We start from the raw sequence: 21549 nt of genomic DNA on the forward strand, positions 1-21549 counted from the left end.
TGCTTTGGAAGTTGCCTATCTTAGTTATGCTTGTTGTATTCCCTTACTCATCTTGTAATCTTCAAGTTCTTGTTGGCTTTGTATTCAGTATTTGGGGCTATAATCAGATATTTCCTATATTGACTCTTTATGTATCTGTGAAGTTCTTCTTTGATGCCAAAAAAAAAATATTAAACTTCTTATGTTCAAGTTGAACTTTTAGATCACCAACTATACATGGCCAATGTGTTCAATAATTGGTGTCAACCCAGTACACAACCCGAACACCTTAACATGAAATCTAAACCTAACTCGCCTTTTGCATGTTTATGTATCAAGTAGGAGTATATCATAACCCCTGGCCATTGGATAGAGAATAATTATTTGGAACGGCGTAGTCAGGAATTGATGTAAGCGGGGGCAGCTCCGCAACAATTACACGTTACATTGTTTTGAGGAATAATTTTCTCTCTTTTTTCATAAAATTTGATAATTTTGAAGTATTTTCTTCTTGATTACATTTAGATTGCTCAACTGCCCCACTTCCTTTAGTTACACTCTTATACTCCATCAGGTATATCAAGTAGCTTTGAATCAAAATAAAAAAATACTGTACAAGGCTTCCGACGGCAAGACAAAAAAAAGAAATGCCGCGTCACTACCGTAGTTTTTTAATCTCTTACCTATTAATAAAAACCAGCAGCACAATTACACACCATTTTTTTTTATTGACATGCACAAACTATATCCGCAATTCCTGTGCGACTTGGCCACTTATATATCATGTTTCCCCTTCTAATTTCTTAGCTAGCCAGTACATGGGGAGGACACTCGCAAGTCCCAAAAAGTTATAGCTTGCAGGCATACGAATCTAACATACTGCATTCATCCTCACAATGCAGAAAACATTTTTATTCAAGCGAGGGTAGTGTTCACTCATCGACAGTAAACCAAATTGGACTCCAGATGATTCCATCTCATCTGTTTAGAAGGTATCCAACCAACACACTGATGACTGCCACCATACAAACAAATAGGAAAGGAAATCCCACTTGAACTTTCCTTGCATCCTTCTTACTTCTCAACAAAGCCTGCAAAGCAAGGAAGCCAGCCAATGTCAAGAATAGAAGTTTCTTTCAGTTTCTGAACATGATATACAGAACAAAGTTAATATGGAAGTGGATGAGTGCCCAAGATTATAGAGAGGCCAGAACTTTTCAACCACCTTAAATTTTGAGTGATCAACAAACCAACTACCACACAGCTTCAAAACTGTTCATGGTTGAGGTCCATCCAAGAAGTTCAAAAAGAAGTAGCACTAGAGATTGATTACTTTTCACCTATCACTACTAATTGCATGCAAAGACCATGGGCCTCTTTCCCTGACAGATGTTGCAAAAATCAAGCCGATGGAGCTCAGATTTCTTGGGTAGCAAAGACTTCAACAATCATCATTTAGGTACCTCAAAAGACTGGATTTAGAACCCGATTAGGTGGGAATTGCATTTATCCTTGATTTAAGTTTCTCCCCAGAGCAATCTAAACACGCCTAATAAAAGAAACAAAACGAGAGTCCTAGCAAATTATGAAGAAGAGGGACGATAGGGGAGGCGGAAGGCAGGCAGAGTGCAAGGGTGTCCAGAGAAATCATAGAACTTTTTATGATCCACGCTAATCCAGGATCCTGCTGATACTAGACCATTACTAAAATTTGCGTTCATGATAGACCAGGGTTCCCAACGGAAGTTTTGATATTGGATCCAAAATGAGAAACACAATGAAAAAGAATGCAATGACGCAGTACCAGTTCTTGTCGTAAACCTTCCGTCTCTTGAGCTGTCCATCTCCTCTCCTCTGTTAGCTTTGAAATGGTAACTTCAGCCTGCAGCAGAAATAAAAGAAAGTCAAACAATGTCTAGACTCAAGTACTGTACTTTGAACATGCAGCAGTGGAAGGGCAAGCATAAACCATTTCTACATCTACGAAGTACGTCAAACTAGGACACTTAGCAGGATGTCCAATGTCTTCAGAAGTTTCATCCGTTCAATTGTATCCTCTGCAATGTAATAGCATTCACTTCACAACACTGTCATAGCAGCAACTGGAACTAATCCCACATTTGTACTGTAATACTGGGGATTAATATCCCAGGGCCTACTTGTCCTGGGACTATTTTGTACTGTAACACCATGGGTCTTTTGTTCATTAGATGGGTGGACTTGACATGTCTCATATGTTCCACATTTGGTTTGAAGGACTCAGGAGAAGGATAATCTTAGGCTGGTTCACTTGAAGAACCTTTTCTATGATCATATACGAACCATGCGGTGCATGAGCAGACAATCAACACAATATTACATTTACCACTTTTTTTACCTTTCAGGATAAAATTAGCTTGTTTTGGCCAAATGATAATGATTACCCTACCTATGAGTTTGTCTATTAAGCAGTGGAATAAACCGAAAAATCTATCACTACAAATTATGATGTGCAAAAGCTAATTACCAATAGAAAGCATACACACATCATATTCACCATGTAATTAGGATAAAAAATTTACCCTGTACCCAATAATCGAAAACAAATCAAGAAAATAAGTCATACAGTCATAGCCAAATTAATATATAGGAATCAAAAATCACTAGATCAAACAAAGAAGAGATCCACAAGAAGATCGAAACAAAAAATAAAAAAAAATTGTCAATTGTTTTATTTGCAAGATCAGAAAGTTGATCAAAAAGAAAAACATTAAGTACAAGAGAGTAAAAAAGGAAAGAAAAGGCCCCTAAATGGCATGAATGACCGTGTGATGAGAACACAGATATTTTTTCCATGGAACTAGTTATTTTAAGGGAATTTAGACATTTTCCATGCTAATTCCACCTAACCCTTTACCCCAGAATTAGAACTCTCTCTCTCTCTCATTACTGTTTGTGCATCTTTGTCGTAGTGGCTGAATGATCTAGGTCGGCCCTATATGCTATAAGAAATTTTGTCCAACAATGTATATCACCGCTAGCAAAGACATAAAAAAATTAAAAAAAAATCCATGTTACCAATCAACCATGTATGTGTCCAAAAAAGCAAGAGATGGATACAAAATGCATAAATCCCATTATAGCTATGAGAGAAATCTCATAAACCCAATTTAAACCAAGCAACTAACCAGCAAAGATGAAAGACGCGTAATAGTAGGTGCTGCATTAGTGCAGCCACAAACACTGAAGAAAACTAACCTCGCTTAGCTTCGAATCAAGTTCATTTAATTTTGATTTCATGTCCTCAATATCTTTAACCAACTTCAGCTCCTCCACGTCCTTCATTTTTACATACCCTGCATCCTTTGTTGGCTCCTCCACGTCCTTCATTTTTATATACCCTGCATCCTTTGTTGGCGCATCCACGCCCTTCGTTGTTATATACTCCACATCCTTTGTTGGCGCCTCCATGTCCTTCGCAGTTATATACTCCAAATCCTTTGTTGGCTTACACTCTACATACTTCATTCGCTCCTCCACATCCTTCATTGTTGTGCACCCTGTATCCCTTGCAGGCTCCTCCGCTACCTTCATCGTATTATACCCTCCATCCTTAGCTCTCTTTACCTCTTCTCTGTTTTCTGTATTGGACCACTCCACATCATCATTAACCTGATGCAAAAGGGAAAAGAATTGCAATATGAGTTCATTTTCAGATTGAGGGGCCATTATAATCGACGATGAAAGACAGAGCTCTTGATCATACTATGACACATTGGCGATAACAGAAATTGCATGCTGCATGGCTAGCTCAAATACCTTACGTAATAGACAGAACAAAAAGTGACCGTCCAGAAGATTTAGAACATGCTGAAGCTCCAATCTACTATTAGGTCTAGTTTTGAAGTTTCCTAAAATGGCTTTCTAAGGGTAATATGGGCAACATGAAATTACAACTTTTGAGGTCAACAAATAGAAAAACAATGAAAACTTGAAAAGTAACTATGGTACAGATGAGCTGTATGTAAAGTAAAAGGAGAATATCTTACTGGGTGATGTGGGGTAAAGCTTACGGTTTTCCTCCGGAATTGATCTTTCAGTGTTGAAGCTTCATAAGCTGAGACCTGTTTCAATGTTCCATTGATTGGTGATAGTACTGGAGAACTGGGGGGACTGACTAGAATCACTGTCAGCTTGTCCTCTTCAATGTACCCGCCATCATCTTTGGCGAACTGCAAAACTCAAACATGAGAAATCAGTACTGAGAATCAGGAGACTGTGGACCAATAATTTTGTACACAACTGAAGAACTACTTACCATGCTAGCATTAATATCCTCATCTGTTGTCCCTTCAGGAACAACTGTGCTCTGAACCAAAAACTTGTCTTTGCATACCATGTCAGGAGGAGCTGACTTTTGTGCTTGCATCGTAACTACATTACAACAAATTTGCGACCGACAAATAAATGAGACAACAAACAGTCATACACAATAGTGCACAAATCGGTAAAGCTTAAGAATTTTAATCAAAATCTGAATGCATCAAAATATTTCTGGAATCACCATTAACAAATCTGGTTGTTTCAGATTCCAGTTAAGAAATAGTATAAGTTAAATAAGGCACGAAAAATTACTCCCTAGCCATATCTTTCTGCAATTGTGCTCTATTATCTTATCTAAGAATATTTTCGCAACAGCTGGATGAATACAAATGCACTCGTGTACATCTACAACTATTTACAGATTTACTCATCCACTTGAAGGAATTACTGCACATTCACCAGCCTATAGGGCAACTCGAAGGTCATAAACTAATCTCATATGCAACGGAACCTAATGATTCCATAAAGCAGAGGCAAATCAACTTCGCTGGTTTTAGTTTTGGGTGTAATTCTCTCCCCTGAGGAATAGTCGTGGGGCGCGTAAGCTGGCTTGGAGATCTCGGTAATCAAAAAAAAAAAAAACGTTTTAGGTGTAATTCTAGTTCTCACACCTGAATAACTAAGGATCAAGGTCAAGATGTGATATTCTAACCGGATCCAACAAAACCTGGGGTCTCATCTATCAATCAACAACACGAGATAAATTTCTGAACTAACAATGACAAAGATTTCATCAAATAGTCGGTATCAACGGAGCAAATCGATCCACATTCCACAGCTCCAAAAGGGTGGTTGTCTGGTTGAAGTCATTAAGAGCAATATCATCCATGACCAGACAGGAAATCACTTGGCATGGCAGCATGAGTTTCTATTTACATCTCGACAATTCCCAGGACGTAACAGCAGTCTGTATAAGATTTCCTCACTATGGTTTTACACTCCCACCAAGTTATTGTCATTTTCATTTATGAACCATGATGTTCCTATATATCCTCGTATACTCAATGTCATCCACACTAAAGTAACAAACCATTACAAAAGTGTTTTTGATTCAAATACTCACAAAGTGGGCACTACCTACTCAATTGTGGAGATAAAGTCCACCGTTATCCAGTCGTTTTTAATGAATTCCTAATTGATTTTGTACTGTCGGTCAAGCAAACATACTAGTTTCCATATAATTTCCTCTTTTTTCTTAAAAATTGCCGTACTTAAACTTCAGCTGCGACACAAGTTATAGAACGTACCAGTGAAATCACAACTTGATTTTGGCACGATAACACCTGTGTTTGGTCGCACGCAATACTTCTTGGGAGATGTAGTCTTAACCTGCCAAATACATCCATCCATTAAATTGTTGCCCATAATCAGAAATGAAATGTTTCGCCAGTAATGCTTTTGGGAAGAGAGCAGAATGGGTGTACCTTAAAAGCAACATGGCTGTTGGACTTATTGACTAGTCGAACAGAGCAAGTAGACTGCTTTTTCAATTCGACTGCGAACAAACATTGAATATTCTAAACATATTAGTCCATTAGTAGAAGATATAAACATATGCAGTAAAACAACCTCCTATTAGCAAGAATTCAAACCAATTCTCTCTCACTTTTAGTATTTCCTTATACTATCATCATCTACATCCTTCCCATGGTACAACAAACAGTGTATTTAGGACTAAATATGATTCTCTTAAAGAACAAGAACAAAGGAGCAAGATTACTGAATATCAACAGCATTTGAACATGAACACAATATGAATTTCGTTATACTATCATCATCTACATCCTTCCCATGGTACAACAAACAGTGTATTTAGGACAAAATCTGGTTCTCTTAAAGAACAAGAACAATGGAGCAAGATTGCTGAATATCAACAGTATTTGAACATAAACATTATATGAATTTCGTGTATGCAAGCCTGCTGAAGCCTGAATGTATTCCTTCAATTACAATGGGCTATCAGATTCCTAACAACAGTGGCTTTACTTAAACAATAATTTTCTAGACTGTAGAAAATTATCTACGTACATCGTACACATATATCACCCTAACTTCCACAAAACAGAAGTTATAGACAATAGAGAAGCATAAGGCTAGACGCCCGTCAAGATTTACTGACTCACATATGAACTTGAGTTCTCGAGGATGAATTTCCAAAAGCTCTGCACTCATCCTTGTCGTTCACAGATCACAAATGAACCCTTCCGGCATCCAAAACTAACACACTATCTGGTGAGACCAAAATCTCGTAACCTGCAAATTCATAACATAACGATAACTGTTGAAGTTTCAGAACCAGTTTATATGTGTATAAATACATATGCAGTGGGTCGACAATACAGGTAATGGGCCTTACTACGGGTTGCCCACTCCCTGGGCTCACTTGGGCCGAACATCACCTATGCCGGGTTGGACGGCCCAACCATGCGCCAAAGCCCAGTCCATGTATTGGAGTGGGAACCATAAGGCCCGGCCAGGCAAGGGTACGCCCGACCTGAACGGTGATTCAGCAGTCATCAAGGATCTACGTGGCTTTCGGGTGGCAGGACCAAAACATGTGCATTTGGCTACTCCAAATGTCATGCATGACATCAGCTACCAGAACTGTTACGGGTGTGCCTAGCACAGACTTGGGGAGCTACTTCAGATTCACTGTGAAGCCTAAGGGATAAACCCGCCGTTTCTAGTTTTGGGTTTTATATTCACCTTTCTCTTCGAGAGTCTAACTTAGGCATCAAAGTGCCCTCCGGCCAGTCTCAGTCGGGCGGTGCTAACCGGTTCCCTGTTTCGCAGACAGAACCAAGGAAGACGAAGGAGAGAGCGTTCGGATCCTACCCAAGGAACCCGAAGGGAGGCGAACGGATCACCAACGCCACTAAATATATACTAGGGAGAGCATAATGCAGCATAATACTGACCAAATTAAATTAAGATCACACAAAAAAAGAAGAAGCAACAACTCACAATCTTCTTGGTTGAATTAAGTAACCCTAACCAAAACTCCTATCAAAATTCCGCACAGATACACAATTTCACAACAGAGAGTAGTTTGAGCATTAAGATCACAACGGGGGAGGACTAATAAGACCCAGTCAACGGTGAACCAATCAAACAACGTGTGGAGAACGTGATCAGAAAGAGAGAGTAGAAAGCTTACTGATTCAGTCTCGATTGACGAGCAAGCCTGGCTATGGTGTGAGATATAGAAGTCCAGCGCATACCAGAGAGCGATGATATATTTAAAGCAGAAGATGATTGAGCAGTGAATTTTGAATCGCGTGAATCTGCCGTTTTCAGTTGTTGAATGTGGAGAGAGTGAACACGTGAACCCTAGTATAGTAGTATATACTTGAAGGTGAGGGACACACACACACACAGAGGAGAGAGAGAGAGAGAGAGTAATTTGTTTGTTTATCTTATATATCGATATCGATAAAAGCTGGAAGCAGGGAGATGGGAAGTGAAAGCGAAGTAATAAACGGACTTTTGTAGAAGAGCGTGTGGTTTTCAGTTTTTCCATTGACTCATGAGAGAGAGAGAGAGAGAGAGAGAGAGAGAGAGAGAGAGAAAAGTCGGTGGCACCAGCTGCTGACTCGGTTCGGACCCAACATATCCTTTTCGCGAAAATTTCTGTCATTCTTTCGGTGGTATGGGAACATGATGTTACTAATTGAATACTGAATATAGACATTTTTAAATTAAAAGTGGGACCCATGCACCGTCGACACATTATATATATATATATATATATATATATATATGTAATAAATTCCTCATTGGTACCACTAGCATTTTCGTTTGGACTTTTGTCATTAAGTATAAAATATATTTTTCCCTCCGACATCTAAATCTATAGTATAAAATAGAGTTGTTTTTGTCTACTCATTAAGTACGGAACATACAAGGGACTACAGTAGCCCAGGTGAAGTTCTCGTGAACTGGAAAAAAAAAAATTCATAACCAGGTTGGTAGCCGAATTAATTTTAGTCTAGCTCAATTTTTTGTTTAGCCTAACCCAACTTCTTCTCTTTCCGTCTAATCAAAAAAAACTTCTTCTCTTTCTTAGTCGGTGAGCCGGGGAAAGCCCAACAAAATTTCTTCTCTTTCCTGTTTGCACTCATTTTGTGGGGAGTATGCTTCAATTTGTACTTATATTGTTAAATGCTGAGTGTACTTAGATTTGTTAATTTTGTTAAACGCACAGCATTGGTGTTTGGTTTGTGTGCTTAGATTTTTATTGATTTAGTTAATGAAGAGTACTGACTAATGTGCTCAAATTGGTTTAAAATGTTAATTCTTACAATCTTACTCATTAGGTTAAAATTATAATGCATGCAGGAGGTCTCAATTCACCACATCCTAATGCTGCGAAATATTGTGATGTTTTGATGAACGTTGGTTGCCACTTTGGTTCATATATAAATTTTGAATTAGCCCAGGGAAGAATCAGTTCTTAGTTCTGCCCTTGCTACTCATCATACATACATGAGCACCTTTACAATCGTCGGATCGCATTTTCAATAGGTTACAGCCGTTGGATTGAATCATTGATTCCAACCTACTCATACATATATGAGCACTTCTACAATCGTCGGATCACATTTTCAATAGATTACAGCCGTTTGATTGAATCATTGATTTCAACCTACTCATACATACATGAGCATCTTTATAGTCATCGGATTGCATTTTCAATAGGTTACAGCCATTAGATTGAATCATTCATTCCAACCTGTTTCAAGTCTCCCGCATGTCTATGCGTGTTTCCTCGTCTCTCCGTTCAAAATTTGATACCTCTATTCCTCTCTCTTCTCTCATCTCTTCCTCCATAGTTACGCGCGCTCTCTCTTTCTCTCCCTCCATAGTTAAGTGCTTATTCTAAAATATTGCATTTGAGAAAAATTGTTAACAATTTATGCATGACGGCTTCGACACTTCATAAAAGCAAAATAGGTCATCTGATGCTTAATTATGTGATTAAAAGAGAGAGGAAATCTTTATGTATGTAAGATAAGAAAAAGGTTCACACCACGGAACATCATACTCATTAAGTACTTTATCAATCAGGCAAAAGGCGATGCCATCTATATCCATTCTTCGAAAGAAAATTACATATCAAACAGAACACCCAAATGAAACAATTGAATTTTGCATTCAGTAACTCTATTTTAAACAAAATGTAGATTATCATTATAACTCAAATAGAACCAAATAAAAATGAAAACAAATAGTGTTGGTTGAAGCTCTGGTGTATTCATTGAGCTATTCATTCAATATTCTAGCCTCTTTTAACTCGATTGAGAGACGTACATTGGTTTTTTTTTTTGTCGGCAATTTTCTAAGAAACTTTAAATCTTCTTTATAATCTTGTTTATTGCTTGTAGAGAGAGAATGGGGCTACAAAGTACATGTATGGGTTCAATTTGGCACTTGACTGAAAGCCACAATCCAGATTACCTTTGATTTCAAAATTTTCGGGTGAAAGAAAATATAACCACCATGTGGTCATATAAAATCTCTTTGTTCATAAACTATTTCTTTGTACCTAACCACCAAGTGGACAATTTTAGGAATTGCTTCCATTGTGGACTTTTGCCGAAGAGTTGGTGAGCAAATAACAATAAAATTATAAGACCCAAAATCGTTTAAACACTAAGTAGAAATCAAAGATCCAAACGTTGAGATATGGAGATAGATATTATATTACCTTAATTGTCGCCGGTTTGGACTCCAGAATTAGGGCTTGGATCGTCGGAGAAGCAAGCAGTGGACGATGGCGGTGAGGCGAGGACGAAGAAGAACACGCGTGAGGGAGAGAGAGAGAACACAGTTCAAAATAAATCATTACGTACAGATTTGTTAGTCGGTAATCACAAAATCCACACACACACACACACACACACACACAGAGAAAGAGAGAGAGAGAGAACCTTGAAAGCCTCGAACGGTGATAGTTCCAGTGGTGACTCGTCGCGCCGGGGAGAAGGGGTCTGAGGGAGACGATGATAGTTCCAGTCGACAGAGGGATAGAGGGTCTGAGGGAGACGGGGAGCGTGAGTGTAGAATGAAGGGTACAAATAGGGTTAAGTCTACATTTCAAAGTTAGAAAATTAAATTAAAATTTTACCAAAATTCTATTTATGATAGCCCTTAGATGGAATAGGTATTTACAGACATGTCATTGTAGAATGGAGGGTAGAGATTTATGCAGGAGGAAGAGATAAATCTGGAGCGTTGGTTGTCTTTTGGATTCAAACACAGCTCTGTTTTATTATATAGATATACACACACACACACCTAACTTCTAATAAGGGCGCCCTTACCGTATTACGGTAAGGACGTCCCTTTCCCGACCAATTTGCGATGATCCGAGCTGTTTAATGTGTTCAGAACGTGATTTTAAGGGTACCCGCGAGAAATTAGAAAAAAAAAAGACTGAAAAGGGCTTGATCCGAGCAGTTTTTGTTTGTATTTTATCGAACGGTTCCAATAAAAACTGCTCAAATCAAGCCCTTTCCAGTTATTTTTTTTTTGCTGATTTTTCGCGGGTACCCTTAAAATCACGTTCTGAACACATTGAGCTGTTCGGATCATCAAATTTTGGTCGGGAAAGAGGAGAAAAGGGGAAGCCCTTACTAGAAGCTTACTTATATATATATATATATATATATATCAAGTCGAGTTAAATTTTGGTAAAAGTTCCTAACAATTTTTTCCATACAAATGAATGGCCCTGATCCACATCACTTGGCACCGCTACATGATGCCGCAGGGTTTAGTAATGCTACGTACACTCTTACCGATCACTCTTCTTTCACATATGTGTCGACCCCACACATGTAATTGTGCAATAGGCCCTGCACATAAATGAGAGAGGAGTGGTTGGTAGACTTCGCAATCGAACTCGTTTTGCCTTGTTCAGGGCGGGTTTTTCATCTAATTTTCGGGTATAGGGTCGATGTCGGGATAAAAATTCTAAAATCTACTGAGTTAGGATAGGGTTCGAGGTGAAAGTATCCCGTCCCGACATACTCGCCCGGATGTTATCCATCCCAAAATATATTTGTATATAAAACTATACTTTTACCCTAATATAATTATCAGTATACTTCAAATTTTATATTTTTACCCTAATTTAATTATCATTTTACTAGAAAAACTTATATTCTTAGCTTTATATTTTTACTATTTTATTAAAATACCACTTTATTTATAATTATTATTTTTTATTTTGCTTTTAGGTTAACAACTTTTTATAATTTCTTCGGGGTGGGGTGGATAAACTCATTTTCTGATAGAGGCGGGAATGGGGTACCTAAAAAATATCCGGTCGGAGCCGTGTGCTAATTTTCGGGTCGGGTTGGATTACACAAAACACGCCCCGTCCATTGCCGTTTTTAATGATCGGGGGTAGTGGTAAGAGGAGTTTTTGGCCGAAATGGCCGTAATTTCTAATCAAATTGGAGAAATACCCATCTTTTGAAATATTTTGTAAAAATAGGCCATCGCGCCTTTTCAAAACGCGTTATAGCGGTTAGGCCAACTCTTCCGTGGCGAAGGAGTCCTAGTCAGATTGTTATAGCGCCTAGTCAGATTGTTATAGCGCCTTCCTAAAAGGCGTTATAGGCAGATAGGCTATCGCGCCTTTTGCAAAGGCGTTATAGGCAGATTATAACTCCTTCTCAAAAGGAGCTATAAATTATAACTCCTTTCCAAAAGGAGCTATAGGTTTAAAATCCAGGTTTTTTCCAACACTTGAACTTATATCGAACGATCCTTCTCCTGCTATCAGAGCTCGACCTTCTCTCTCCACGTCGATCGCAATCTCCTCCAGCCACGTTCCTCCCCTCTCCGTCGTCCTGCTCTCCACCCTCCGTTTCACTCACAGTAAGTCTCTCCCTCTCCATCTTTCTTTTGTGATCTCCATCTTCCTTGTCTCATGTATATGTGTATGTATATATATTTCTATATATGTATGTATGTGTGTATATATACTAGGGTTTTGGCTCGAATCTACAACCCATTTAGCCAAAACGAAATTTCTTGGCAACATCAAATGAATTCCTATATCGGATCAAAAAAAAAAATGAATTCCTATATACAGACATGTATGCAATGCAACTTCATGTTTAAACCCCTGAAGTGATCAAGTTTTTTGCTACTGTATTATTTTTCACCCCTTGCAGTAAAAGCAAGTGTATAGAAATGCAACACTCTTACAGAACTCAAAGAAACCTTATGTCTTGGACTCCTTGTACGTTTAACCATGTCAAGGTTGATTGCCTGGCGATCCTACAGTCGAATTTAGCAATTCTAGCTTCCTCGAAACACACTTTTTAAAGACATGATCATATATCAAGAGTATTGAATCTAAAATTCCTATAGTTTTGAATGCAATATAAAATTTCTTGAGTTCTGAATGCCTAGAAACTAAGGTTAAAAAAAAAATTAAGGTCAAAACCCCCTTGAGAATTCACATTCATAGAAATTGCAATCTCATATTTATCTGAAAATATTATCCCCATATACGAAAAAAGAAAACTTATCCCCATTTGCTGAACACAGTGTTAGCTAAAAAAGGTTTGAATTTATCTTTCTTTTCTACAGAAAAGATGCATATATTCTTAACAACACAAGGCGGAAATAGATCTATGAGAAATCTGGGGTTGAAATCGGCGAGAAGGAGGAGGGTTTTGTTGTTTTTAGAGCATCTTTAAGCACGTAAGATACAGAAAATATTGTTGGTGGCGGCGGGGTGGGAAATAGACACCGATAGCATGGACCTCCATTGTAGTTGTAAACCATAAGATACAGAAAATATTTAGGATGCAGTTTTAGCAAAACTTAGAACAACATACGAAGGGGTTAATTATGTTTTGAACCCCCAAAACCTATACATAGACTTTCACATGCTTGTATGAGAACATGTGAAAAACTGCTGGCACTTGATAAGTTGCAAACAATCACAATAATTTGTTTAGGTTTTGTCATATTGTTGTATCCATACTTCGTATCCGTATCTGTGCTTCATAGCCCTTTTCAAACATATGTGAGAAAACCTACCAAACACTTTCCCTAAATTTCAAGTCCATCGTCTTGTAATCATTCAACACATCATCTCGCGTCTTTATCCCCAATTTCGTATCGAGCTCCAATAGTGCCATAACGAGCCAACATGTATGTGCTACATTGAGTTTGCACCTTGTCTCTCTTATGTTTTCGGAAAATGGTTTTATGATGTGTGTTTCAACAAAGATGTGTAGCCACTCGATGTGTGTAAGTCCTAGATGCAGCGTATGGAACCCACATGTTCGAATAGTTTTAGACCATTAGTGTATTGGGGGAAGTCTATTAACACAATCATTTATACAACCATTTGTACTATATGCATATGTGGCATTTTATTATTGGTAAGTAAATGATTTACAACTTTTTTGTTTGAATCCTTCAGCAACCATATATTTTGTAATATTTTATTTATTTTTTACAAATTTGTAATCTTTTGGATGATAAGTTCTTACTCTCTTTTCAGATTGTCGAGTTGATAATTTAACTCTATTTATTTTAGGTACGCAAGGTAAAATATGGTTCTTCAGGAGGGGCCCATTGACGGGAGTTTGTTAACTTATCAGCAAAGTCATCGTTCCCATTCTATATGGGCAAATAATGTAAGTACAAATTTTAAATATTTGTCAACACTCTTTATATGATTCAAATTATAAATTGTGAAAGTAACTTGACATATTTTTTCAGGGAGAGCCTCCAGTTGATTCGAAACATCTTAAAGTACGACGAATTGAAGGTAGACTGAAGAAGTTGGACCCCCCGTCGCCACCAGTTTTACAATTGATTAGGCAGGCTGGTTTTGGTGGTGTCATAGATATACCGTTTATCTCTCTTGACCTTGGTCTCATGACAGCTTTACTAGAGCGTTGGCGGCCGGAGACCCACTCGTTCCACTTGCGCACGGGTGAGTGGACTGTAACTTTGCAGGATGTGGAGGTTTTGCTCGGGCTACCTGTTGATGGTGAACCTATAATCGGGACAACCAATGAAGACTGGGGTCCATTATGTCAGCGGTTGTTGGGGATAGAGCCGGTAAATAAAGCAGATAGAAAAGGTGGTAAGGTAAAGATGAGCTGGTTACGGGAACATTTTAATGGGCATTTGGCGGCATGGTATACGGAGGAAAATGTTCAGCAACAGGCCCCGGGTTATATTCTTCTGTTGATAGGTGGAGTGTTGATGTCCGACCACTCAGGGTCCCAAGTCCACCTAGCTTACTTAACCCTCCTTGAAGACTTGACGATTGTGCGGAGTTGGGGCAGTGCTTGCCTCTCAAATCTTTACCACTATCTGTGCCACGGTTGTAAGAGTGGTAAGGATCGGACAATGTGGGTGGGGCATTCATTCTCCTACAGCTATGGGCTTGGGAGCGGTTTCCTTTTGTTGCTCCTAGACGCTTGGGTACGCGTCAGCGTCCACCAGGTTCTCCTCTTGGTGCACGGTACGGTTTCATCAATTGTAATTTGTATTTACCAATTTTAGATTAGTTTATTGCATGTTTTAATTTTTTTATATGTAATACTTATGTTTAGGTAGGATGATCATTTTCACTCACCGGATTTGTCAACCCATGTTGTTGGATATTATAGACATTATTTTGACATGCAAAGGCCGGATGAGGTATGTATTTCATAAAAATTATTATTTGAATACGAAATCAACTAATCTTTGCATGATAATATTGGTTTGGTCATACTGTTTGTATTTCATTTGTGTAGGTGATTTGGAGACCGTACAGTGACGAGTTAATTGCTAGCCTTCCTCCAAGTTGTCGTGCTGGAAGGGCAATTTGGACGGCGAAGGTCCCATTGTTGAATTTTCCAATGGTGCAAATGCACATGACAGATAGGGTGATGCAACAGTTTGGGCGTCGACAAACAATCCCTGCTCATTGTAATTGTAGGCAACCACCGCATGGAAAGGACTGGAAGGCTGGGCAAAAGGATTACTGGCAAGACCACCATGTTGAGTTGGAGATGTGGAATCATAGGTTGGAACATATTGTACCTATTGGAGAGCCAGACCTTCATGAGTATGCCTATCCTGCCGATGATCCTTATGTTACTTGGTACGAGAGGATTACGATACAATATATTAGTCGACTAGGTGGAGGAGCAGACAAGGCGGTATGATAGTTGGCTATTGATTTGTTGTCATTTATCGTAATTCAATTGTGTTCTTATGTTTTGTATGATGTTGTAAAATATGCAGATTAGATTGTTTGAGAGGCTAATGACAGCGCAGACAATGGAGGATATTGGCTTAGATGAGCTTCGGTCTATTGGGGAGGAAGGAGTTGGGGCGATGTCGTATTTGGAGAAGTGGTTGCGTAAGAGGCCCCCAATTGAGCCTAACCAGCCTCAAGCAGAAGGCGTGAATGTGGCGGAAGAGGTTGACCTCTTACAGGACCCTGCGATTGAGGTGGATAATGCTGTAGCGCAGGAGCCGGTGGTCCCATTCATACACAATGATGCCATACCGAATACAGTGGACGTCGGGACTACTTCTACACCACAAGATGCAGATGGGGGTTCCGTGTCTTCCTCCTTTACGGCACATTTAGGGAGTGTGCCAAGCTACCCATTCACGCCTATGTTTCAAAGTACTTCTCCGCTGCCGGTTCACACTGATATGTCTTTCGACCCTCAAGAATGGTTCGATTGCCCTTCGCAAAACGTAGGAGGTCTGGATGCAACTTTTCTTGACAGACCAGTGTTAAAGAGGAAGGAGACATTGGATGGGAATGATGGTGGCAGTTCAGATGCACCTCCCAACCCTCAATTGGGAGATGACTTAATGGGTACGGGCGGTCACCCCACGGTGGAGAGGGATACAGAGGTGCCTGTAGAGCTCGATGTTCAGGGCAAGCAGGGTGAGGGAGATGGGGTTGTGACGCAGGCGCATGTTGTGGAGCAGGAAGTTCTGGAGGAGCAAGATGGTACCCCACCGTTTGTGCCACGTAAAAGTCAGCGTCAACCACATCCTGCAGCGTGTGGTACAGGAAGTCACAAACTGTTGCATTATTCTAAGCGTAGGAAGGACATGTAGTTTTTTTGTTACTCTATGTTGTGATTTGTTGCTCTCCACGTGGCGTGTCCAATAATATTTATTATTGTTTTATGGGGGACACGGTTTGGGACACGCCGACCCAAATAAGAAGTTGACGAAGGGCGCCGTGTCCACGTATTGGACACGGGGACATGCGGATACGGTGGGGACACGTAATAGACACTCGACATGGCGTGTCCATTACGTATATTATTTATTTTTGTTTTATGGGGGACACGGCTTAGGACACGCCGACCCTAATAAGTAGCTGACGAAAGGCACTGTGTCCACGTATTGCACACGGGGACATGCGGATACGGTGGGGACACGCAATGGACACTCGACATGGCGTGTCCAATAATATTTATTATTGTTTTATGGGGGACACGGCTGGGGACACGCCACGTATTGGACACTAAACAATACTAAGTTTTTTTCAGAAAGAAGCAAGAAAGTTTCAGCGCCGTATAGTGGTTCTGATTGGGAGCATTTCCGATCAAGTTACCACAAAATAACACATTTTTTGATCAACCTATGTGGAGAGCCGTAAAGTTGATGTTCTGTTACTTGTAAAACGGTAATACATACTATCAAACTAGCATTTTCATGTAGACTTTTGTTGCTATCTTTATGTACTTATTCCTGAAATAGATCACATGGTAGCTTCATTTATTTCACATGTGTAGTCATATTCTAACAATTGCAGAGTAATGCACAATACTCTTTTTTAAAATTTCACTTTACTATAACGCCTTTTGAATAGGAGTTATAAAATCTATGTAAACTGCAAAAGCTTTCGGCCTTCGGCCTGGCCGTACTGGAATGACAGGAATCATGCCTTAAATTTCACTTTACTATAACGCCTTTTGAATAGGAGTTATAAAATCCTTTTGGCTTGGCCGTACTAGAATGTCAGGAATCATGCTTGGAATCATGGTTGGATAAGAAAGTATAGCTCCTTTTGAATAGGAGTTATACAATCACAAGCGTTATATCATGTATAATGCCTTTTAAGAATGCGCGGTTAAATTTTTTTTTTTTTAAATTAGTCAATAAATTTCATGATGTTGTACATCTTACAAAAAAATAATGAATGCTTCATAATAAGTCAAAAAGAAATTGGCAAGCTTCAAAAATGCCAAGGTTGACATATCTCGAACCTCGCTTTACAAATGCTGCAAGATCGATGGTATACAAAAAAGGCCCTTTTGACTTAAAGCAAAAGAAAATACAATCTCACAAGAAATTATATGAGACAACTAAAAAATGATACAAGATATTATGTAAAAACTATTTTTGAGTCTACAAGGTAATGGTTTGGGCGAAGCATGTGCCTGGTTGTTGGGATTTGTAGGATATATATAACTTCTTTTGTAAAGGCGTTATACCAAGTTTAGCTCCTTTTGTAAAGGAGCTATAGTAATAGTAACAAAATATTCTCCTGCAAAAGGTCTGAGGCCTGAAAGGTTATAAGGCCGTGAAGTGACATATGCCGCCTTTTGAAAAGGCGTTATTATAATAGTGCCTTTTCAAAAGGAGCTATGTGGTGCATATAAACAATCACCACTTGATTAACTCACACAGCAATTATCTGTATGGCTATCCCTGTAATAGTATATGTTGGTGGACAAATTGTCCAACATATCGACGGCGGTCCATGGTACAATGGCGGTACGGCCTTTCATTTATCAATGCAGCACGGTATAACACTTTTAGAGCTGCAAGAGATGATATCTAATGCTGCAGGATTGCCATACACTTTCCTGAAAATAACATATCGCTTTCCGAGTATTAGATTTCCAAATCCCACATATCAACACGTTCCACTAGATATCGTTGACAATACTGGAGTAGATTTAATATTTGATGTTCACGGCGAAATTCCCGGTTACATTCCCATTTTGTTCATTGAATCTATGAACGTTCCAGCATACCCCAGTAACGTACAAGAACATTTCCCTGGAGAAAGTTCTCAACCGCAACATTATGATAACGAAACAACATTTGGTAAGGTTTAAATTTTTTCATTAATATACCCAACTATATATACTGTACGAAATGGGTGTTAATGGTTTAAATTACTGTGCAGGAGATTTTCCAGGTCAATGTTCTCAATATCGTTACAATTACGACACAACATCATTACAGGGCCAAAGTTCTGCAGAATTTCCGTTTCACGATACAACTTTTCATGGAAGCGCTTCACAACTACATGACGATGTCCTAGAAGAAGAGCGTGAGGGTTCGGACGAGGGATCAGAGAGTTCGTTGGAGGATGTCGATGCGGCCTTGGAGGCCGACGGCTTCGAGGATGACTACATTGATGGACAAGGAAATACAGTTCCGACACACAAGCCGCCATGTCCCATGTACACGCAAGACACATGGTCAAACATTATTGACCCCAGTCCACCAATGCCGACCCGAAGTCATCTGGGATGGGACGGGATATCAAAATTTTTTGAGGGACAGGTGATTTTTTCACAATTCGTTCTATTTGAGTCATAATCAAATTGTAAAAGTCGTGCACATTCATTTTGATAAGTTATTTTCCCGCAGTTATTCTCTTCAAAGGATGAGTTGCAATATGCTATGAAAAAATTTTGCATGACAAGGAATTACGTCGTCAAAACAGACAAATCTTCACCCAATCTATTATCTTACAAATGCAATAACAAGACGTCCTGTGGGTGGCGACTTCGAGCATCTATCAAGGCTAATTCAGACATGTGGAAAGTCACAAAATATACAGGGCCCCACTCATGCTTGGCTGTGAATGTCACCCAAGATCACACAATGCTTGATGCTTGTTACATGGCAAATGAGATGACCGAAATTATCGGGTCAAATTTCAGTACGAAGATCAAAACGCTGCAGTTATTCATTAAAAAGTTAACAGAGGGATACATGCCATCATATTCAAAGACGTGGGCAGCTAAGCAGTTGGTTATATCGCGTTTGCACGGGGATTGGGACCAATCTCATGCAACACTCCCAGTATTCCTACACGTCCTCGAACAAGCCAATCCGGGTACGCGCACACTGTTGTTATACAAGGATTCAGGGTTACCAGGATGTGCCACATTTGACAGACTATTCTGGGCATTCGCACCGGCAATCGAAGGGTTCAAGCATTCTCGGCCAATAATTTCTGTTGATGGAACCTTCCTCACGGGAAGGTACAAAGGGACGTTACTTGTTGCAGTCACTCAAGACGCTGAGAACCAAATAATGCCAATTGCATTTGCCGTAGTCGAAAAGGAGGATAGGGACAATTGGGGATGGTTCCTCACTTGCATCAGACACTTTGTAACCAAACGACAAGGCTTGTGTCTTATTTCAGACAGGCACTCCGGCCTCATGTCATGGCTGGAGGATGATTCAGCATATGAGTGGAGGCCCCCACATGCTTACCATCATTACTGTCTCCATCACTTGGGATCAAACTATCATCGTCGATTTGGGAAATTAGTGGGAAAAGAAGTCAAAGTCTGCGCAATGGAATGTCAAAAGAAAAAGTTCAAGGGCAAACTAACCTGATTGAAAAGGTTTGCCAACGAACTTATCTATCAAGAACTTCACCTACTCAACAATAATCAATGGACGTTCGCATACGATGGAGGTAGGCGGTACGGCAGCGAAACTACCAATTGCTCTGAGAGCTTCAACGGGGTCGTAAAAGAAGCCAGACACCTTCCGATCATGGCAACTGTTATGTTTACCTTCTACAAGTGTGTAGAGTACTTTGACGATAGGCTGGTGAAGTCAATGGATACAAAAGCCAAAGGGAATCATTTCAGCTTATATGTGAAGAAAAAGTACGATCATTGGAGGGAAAATGCAATGGGACACGATGTCATTGTGTTCAACCGGGCAGCGGGCTTGTTTGAGGTACATACGCCAATCAATCGAACGAGCCCATACAAAGGAAATAACAAACACAAAGTTGACTTGACGAACAAGACGTGCACTTGCAATAAGATTCAGTTGTGGAAAATACCCTGTTTGCACGTTATTGCGGTTTGCAACAAAATGCATATTGACCCTCTTGATTACTTTGGCAAATATTGGACGGTCGATACAACAATTGCCATGTATGGATCTCTCTCATTCAAGCCACTGCCTGACCAAGCCTACTGGCCGCCATACGATGGGCCAAGAATTCTTCCAGACAAAGAACGTCTCCGAGGCCGAGGCCGCCCGAAAGTGAATCGAATCCGAAATGAAAATGGATGATTTGATTGAGCACCAACCGCCACAGACGTGCTCAAAGTGTGGTCAACAAGGTCACAACAAGAGAAGATGCGGAAAATGAAATTCAAATTGCATGTCATGTGATGTTTTTATATGAAAAGTTTGTACTCAACAAATCTTTTATGTTAATCAATGTACTCGTGAACTCTTTCATATCCAAATTTTTTCCAAATTAATAGTAATTCTAATTTTTTTAACACGAATCGTGAGAATTTTTAATATCTCTTTGTTTCCAATCTTTTAATAATATCTTTGGTGATAACAAATTCTCACATTTTGTGTAAAAAAAATTGGGATATTACATAACCCATTTTCGAGATTAACAATCAGGGTCAGAATTATAGCTCCTTTTGAAAAGGAGCTATTAGGGTGATTAGAGAGTCAGAATTATAGCTCCTTTTCAAAAGGAGCTATTAGGGTTAAAATATGAAAAAGACGCTATTAGGGGTTTAGAAATATAGCTCCTTTTGAAAAGGCGCTATTTGGGTTAGAACTATCAGCTACCTGGGGTGTCATAACGCGTTTTGAAAAGGCGCTCCTGGGCTGCCATAACGCGTTTTGAAAAGGCGCTATTTGGGTTAGAACTATCACGCCTTTTCAAAAGGCGCTATTATGGCAAAAGGCCTGATTCCTACGTGGCAACCAAACCGTGGCCACATGGCACCTAACCGCTATAACGCATTTTGAAAAGGCGCGATGGCCTATTTTTACAATACGTTTCAAAAGATGGGTATTTCTCCGATTTGATTAGAAATTACGGCCATTTCGGCCAAAAACTCGTGGTAAGAACGTAGTTAGACTTAGGGCCCGTTCGGACAAATAAGCCACAGTGGCTTATTT

General features: G+C 39.5%; 3 protein-coding genes and 1 long non-coding RNA gene across 7 annotated transcripts; 3 read left to right on the forward strand and 1 right to left on the reverse strand.

Moving 5' to 3' along the window:
* Positions 1–687: 687 nt before the first annotated feature.
* On the reverse strand, positions 688–7634 carry LOC131332381 (vesicle-associated protein 1-2-like). Of its 4 annotated transcripts, none has more exons than XM_058366579.1 (9): positions 7499–7634; positions 6465–6594; positions 5766–5836; positions 5589–5670; positions 4277–4392; positions 4032–4190; positions 3217–3630; positions 1784–1861; positions 688–1070 (listed from the first exon to the last, which is right to left on the reverse strand). In XM_058366579.1, the coding sequence occupies exons 2-9, from the start codon at positions 6511–6513 to the stop codon at positions 957–959; spliced, it is 1083 nt and encodes a 360-aa protein (XP_058222562.1). In that variant the 5' UTR covers positions 6514–6594; positions 7499–7634; the 3' UTR covers positions 688–956. The 4 variants fall into 4 exon arrangements, with proteins under 4 accessions (XP_058222562.1, XP_058222559.1, XP_058222561.1 ...); XM_058366576.1 differs by having other exon boundaries at positions 4008–4190; XM_058366578.1 differs by having other exon boundaries at positions 4008–4180; positions 4270–4392.
* Positions 6465–7757, forward strand: LOC131332382 (uncharacterized). Its single transcript, XR_009201661.1, has 2 exons — positions 6465–6589; positions 7494–7757. It is a non-coding gene; the product is annotated as an uncharacterized LOC131332382 (long non-coding RNA).
* Positions 7758–13909: 6152 nt separating this feature from the next.
* LOC131332383 (serine/threonine-protein phosphatase 7 long form homolog) lies at positions 13910–15165 on the forward strand. The gene is made up of 3 exons (XM_058366580.1): positions 13910–14009; positions 14095–14848; positions 14940–15165. The coding sequence occupies exons 1-3, from the start codon at positions 13926–13928 to the stop codon at positions 15146–15148; spliced, it is 1047 nt and encodes a 348-aa protein (XP_058222563.1). The 5' UTR covers positions 13910–13925; the 3' UTR covers positions 15149–15165.
* Positions 15166–18551: 3386 nt separating this feature from the next.
* On the forward strand, positions 18552–20763 carry LOC131332904 (uncharacterized). Its single transcript, XM_058367215.1, has 2 exons — positions 18552–19984; positions 20030–20763. The coding sequence occupies exons 1-2, from the start codon at positions 19048–19050 to the stop codon at positions 20689–20691; spliced, it is 1599 nt and encodes a 532-aa protein (XP_058223198.1). The 5' UTR covers positions 18552–19047; the 3' UTR covers positions 20692–20763.
* The last annotated feature ends 786 nt before the right edge of the window (positions 20764–21549 follow it).

Source organism: Rhododendron vialii, chromosome 7a, assembly GCF_030253575.1.
Source record: "Rhododendron vialii isolate Sample 1 chromosome 7a, ASM3025357v1".
NCBI lineage: Eukaryota > Viridiplantae > Streptophyta > Magnoliopsida > Ericales > Ericaceae > Rhododendron > Rhododendron vialii.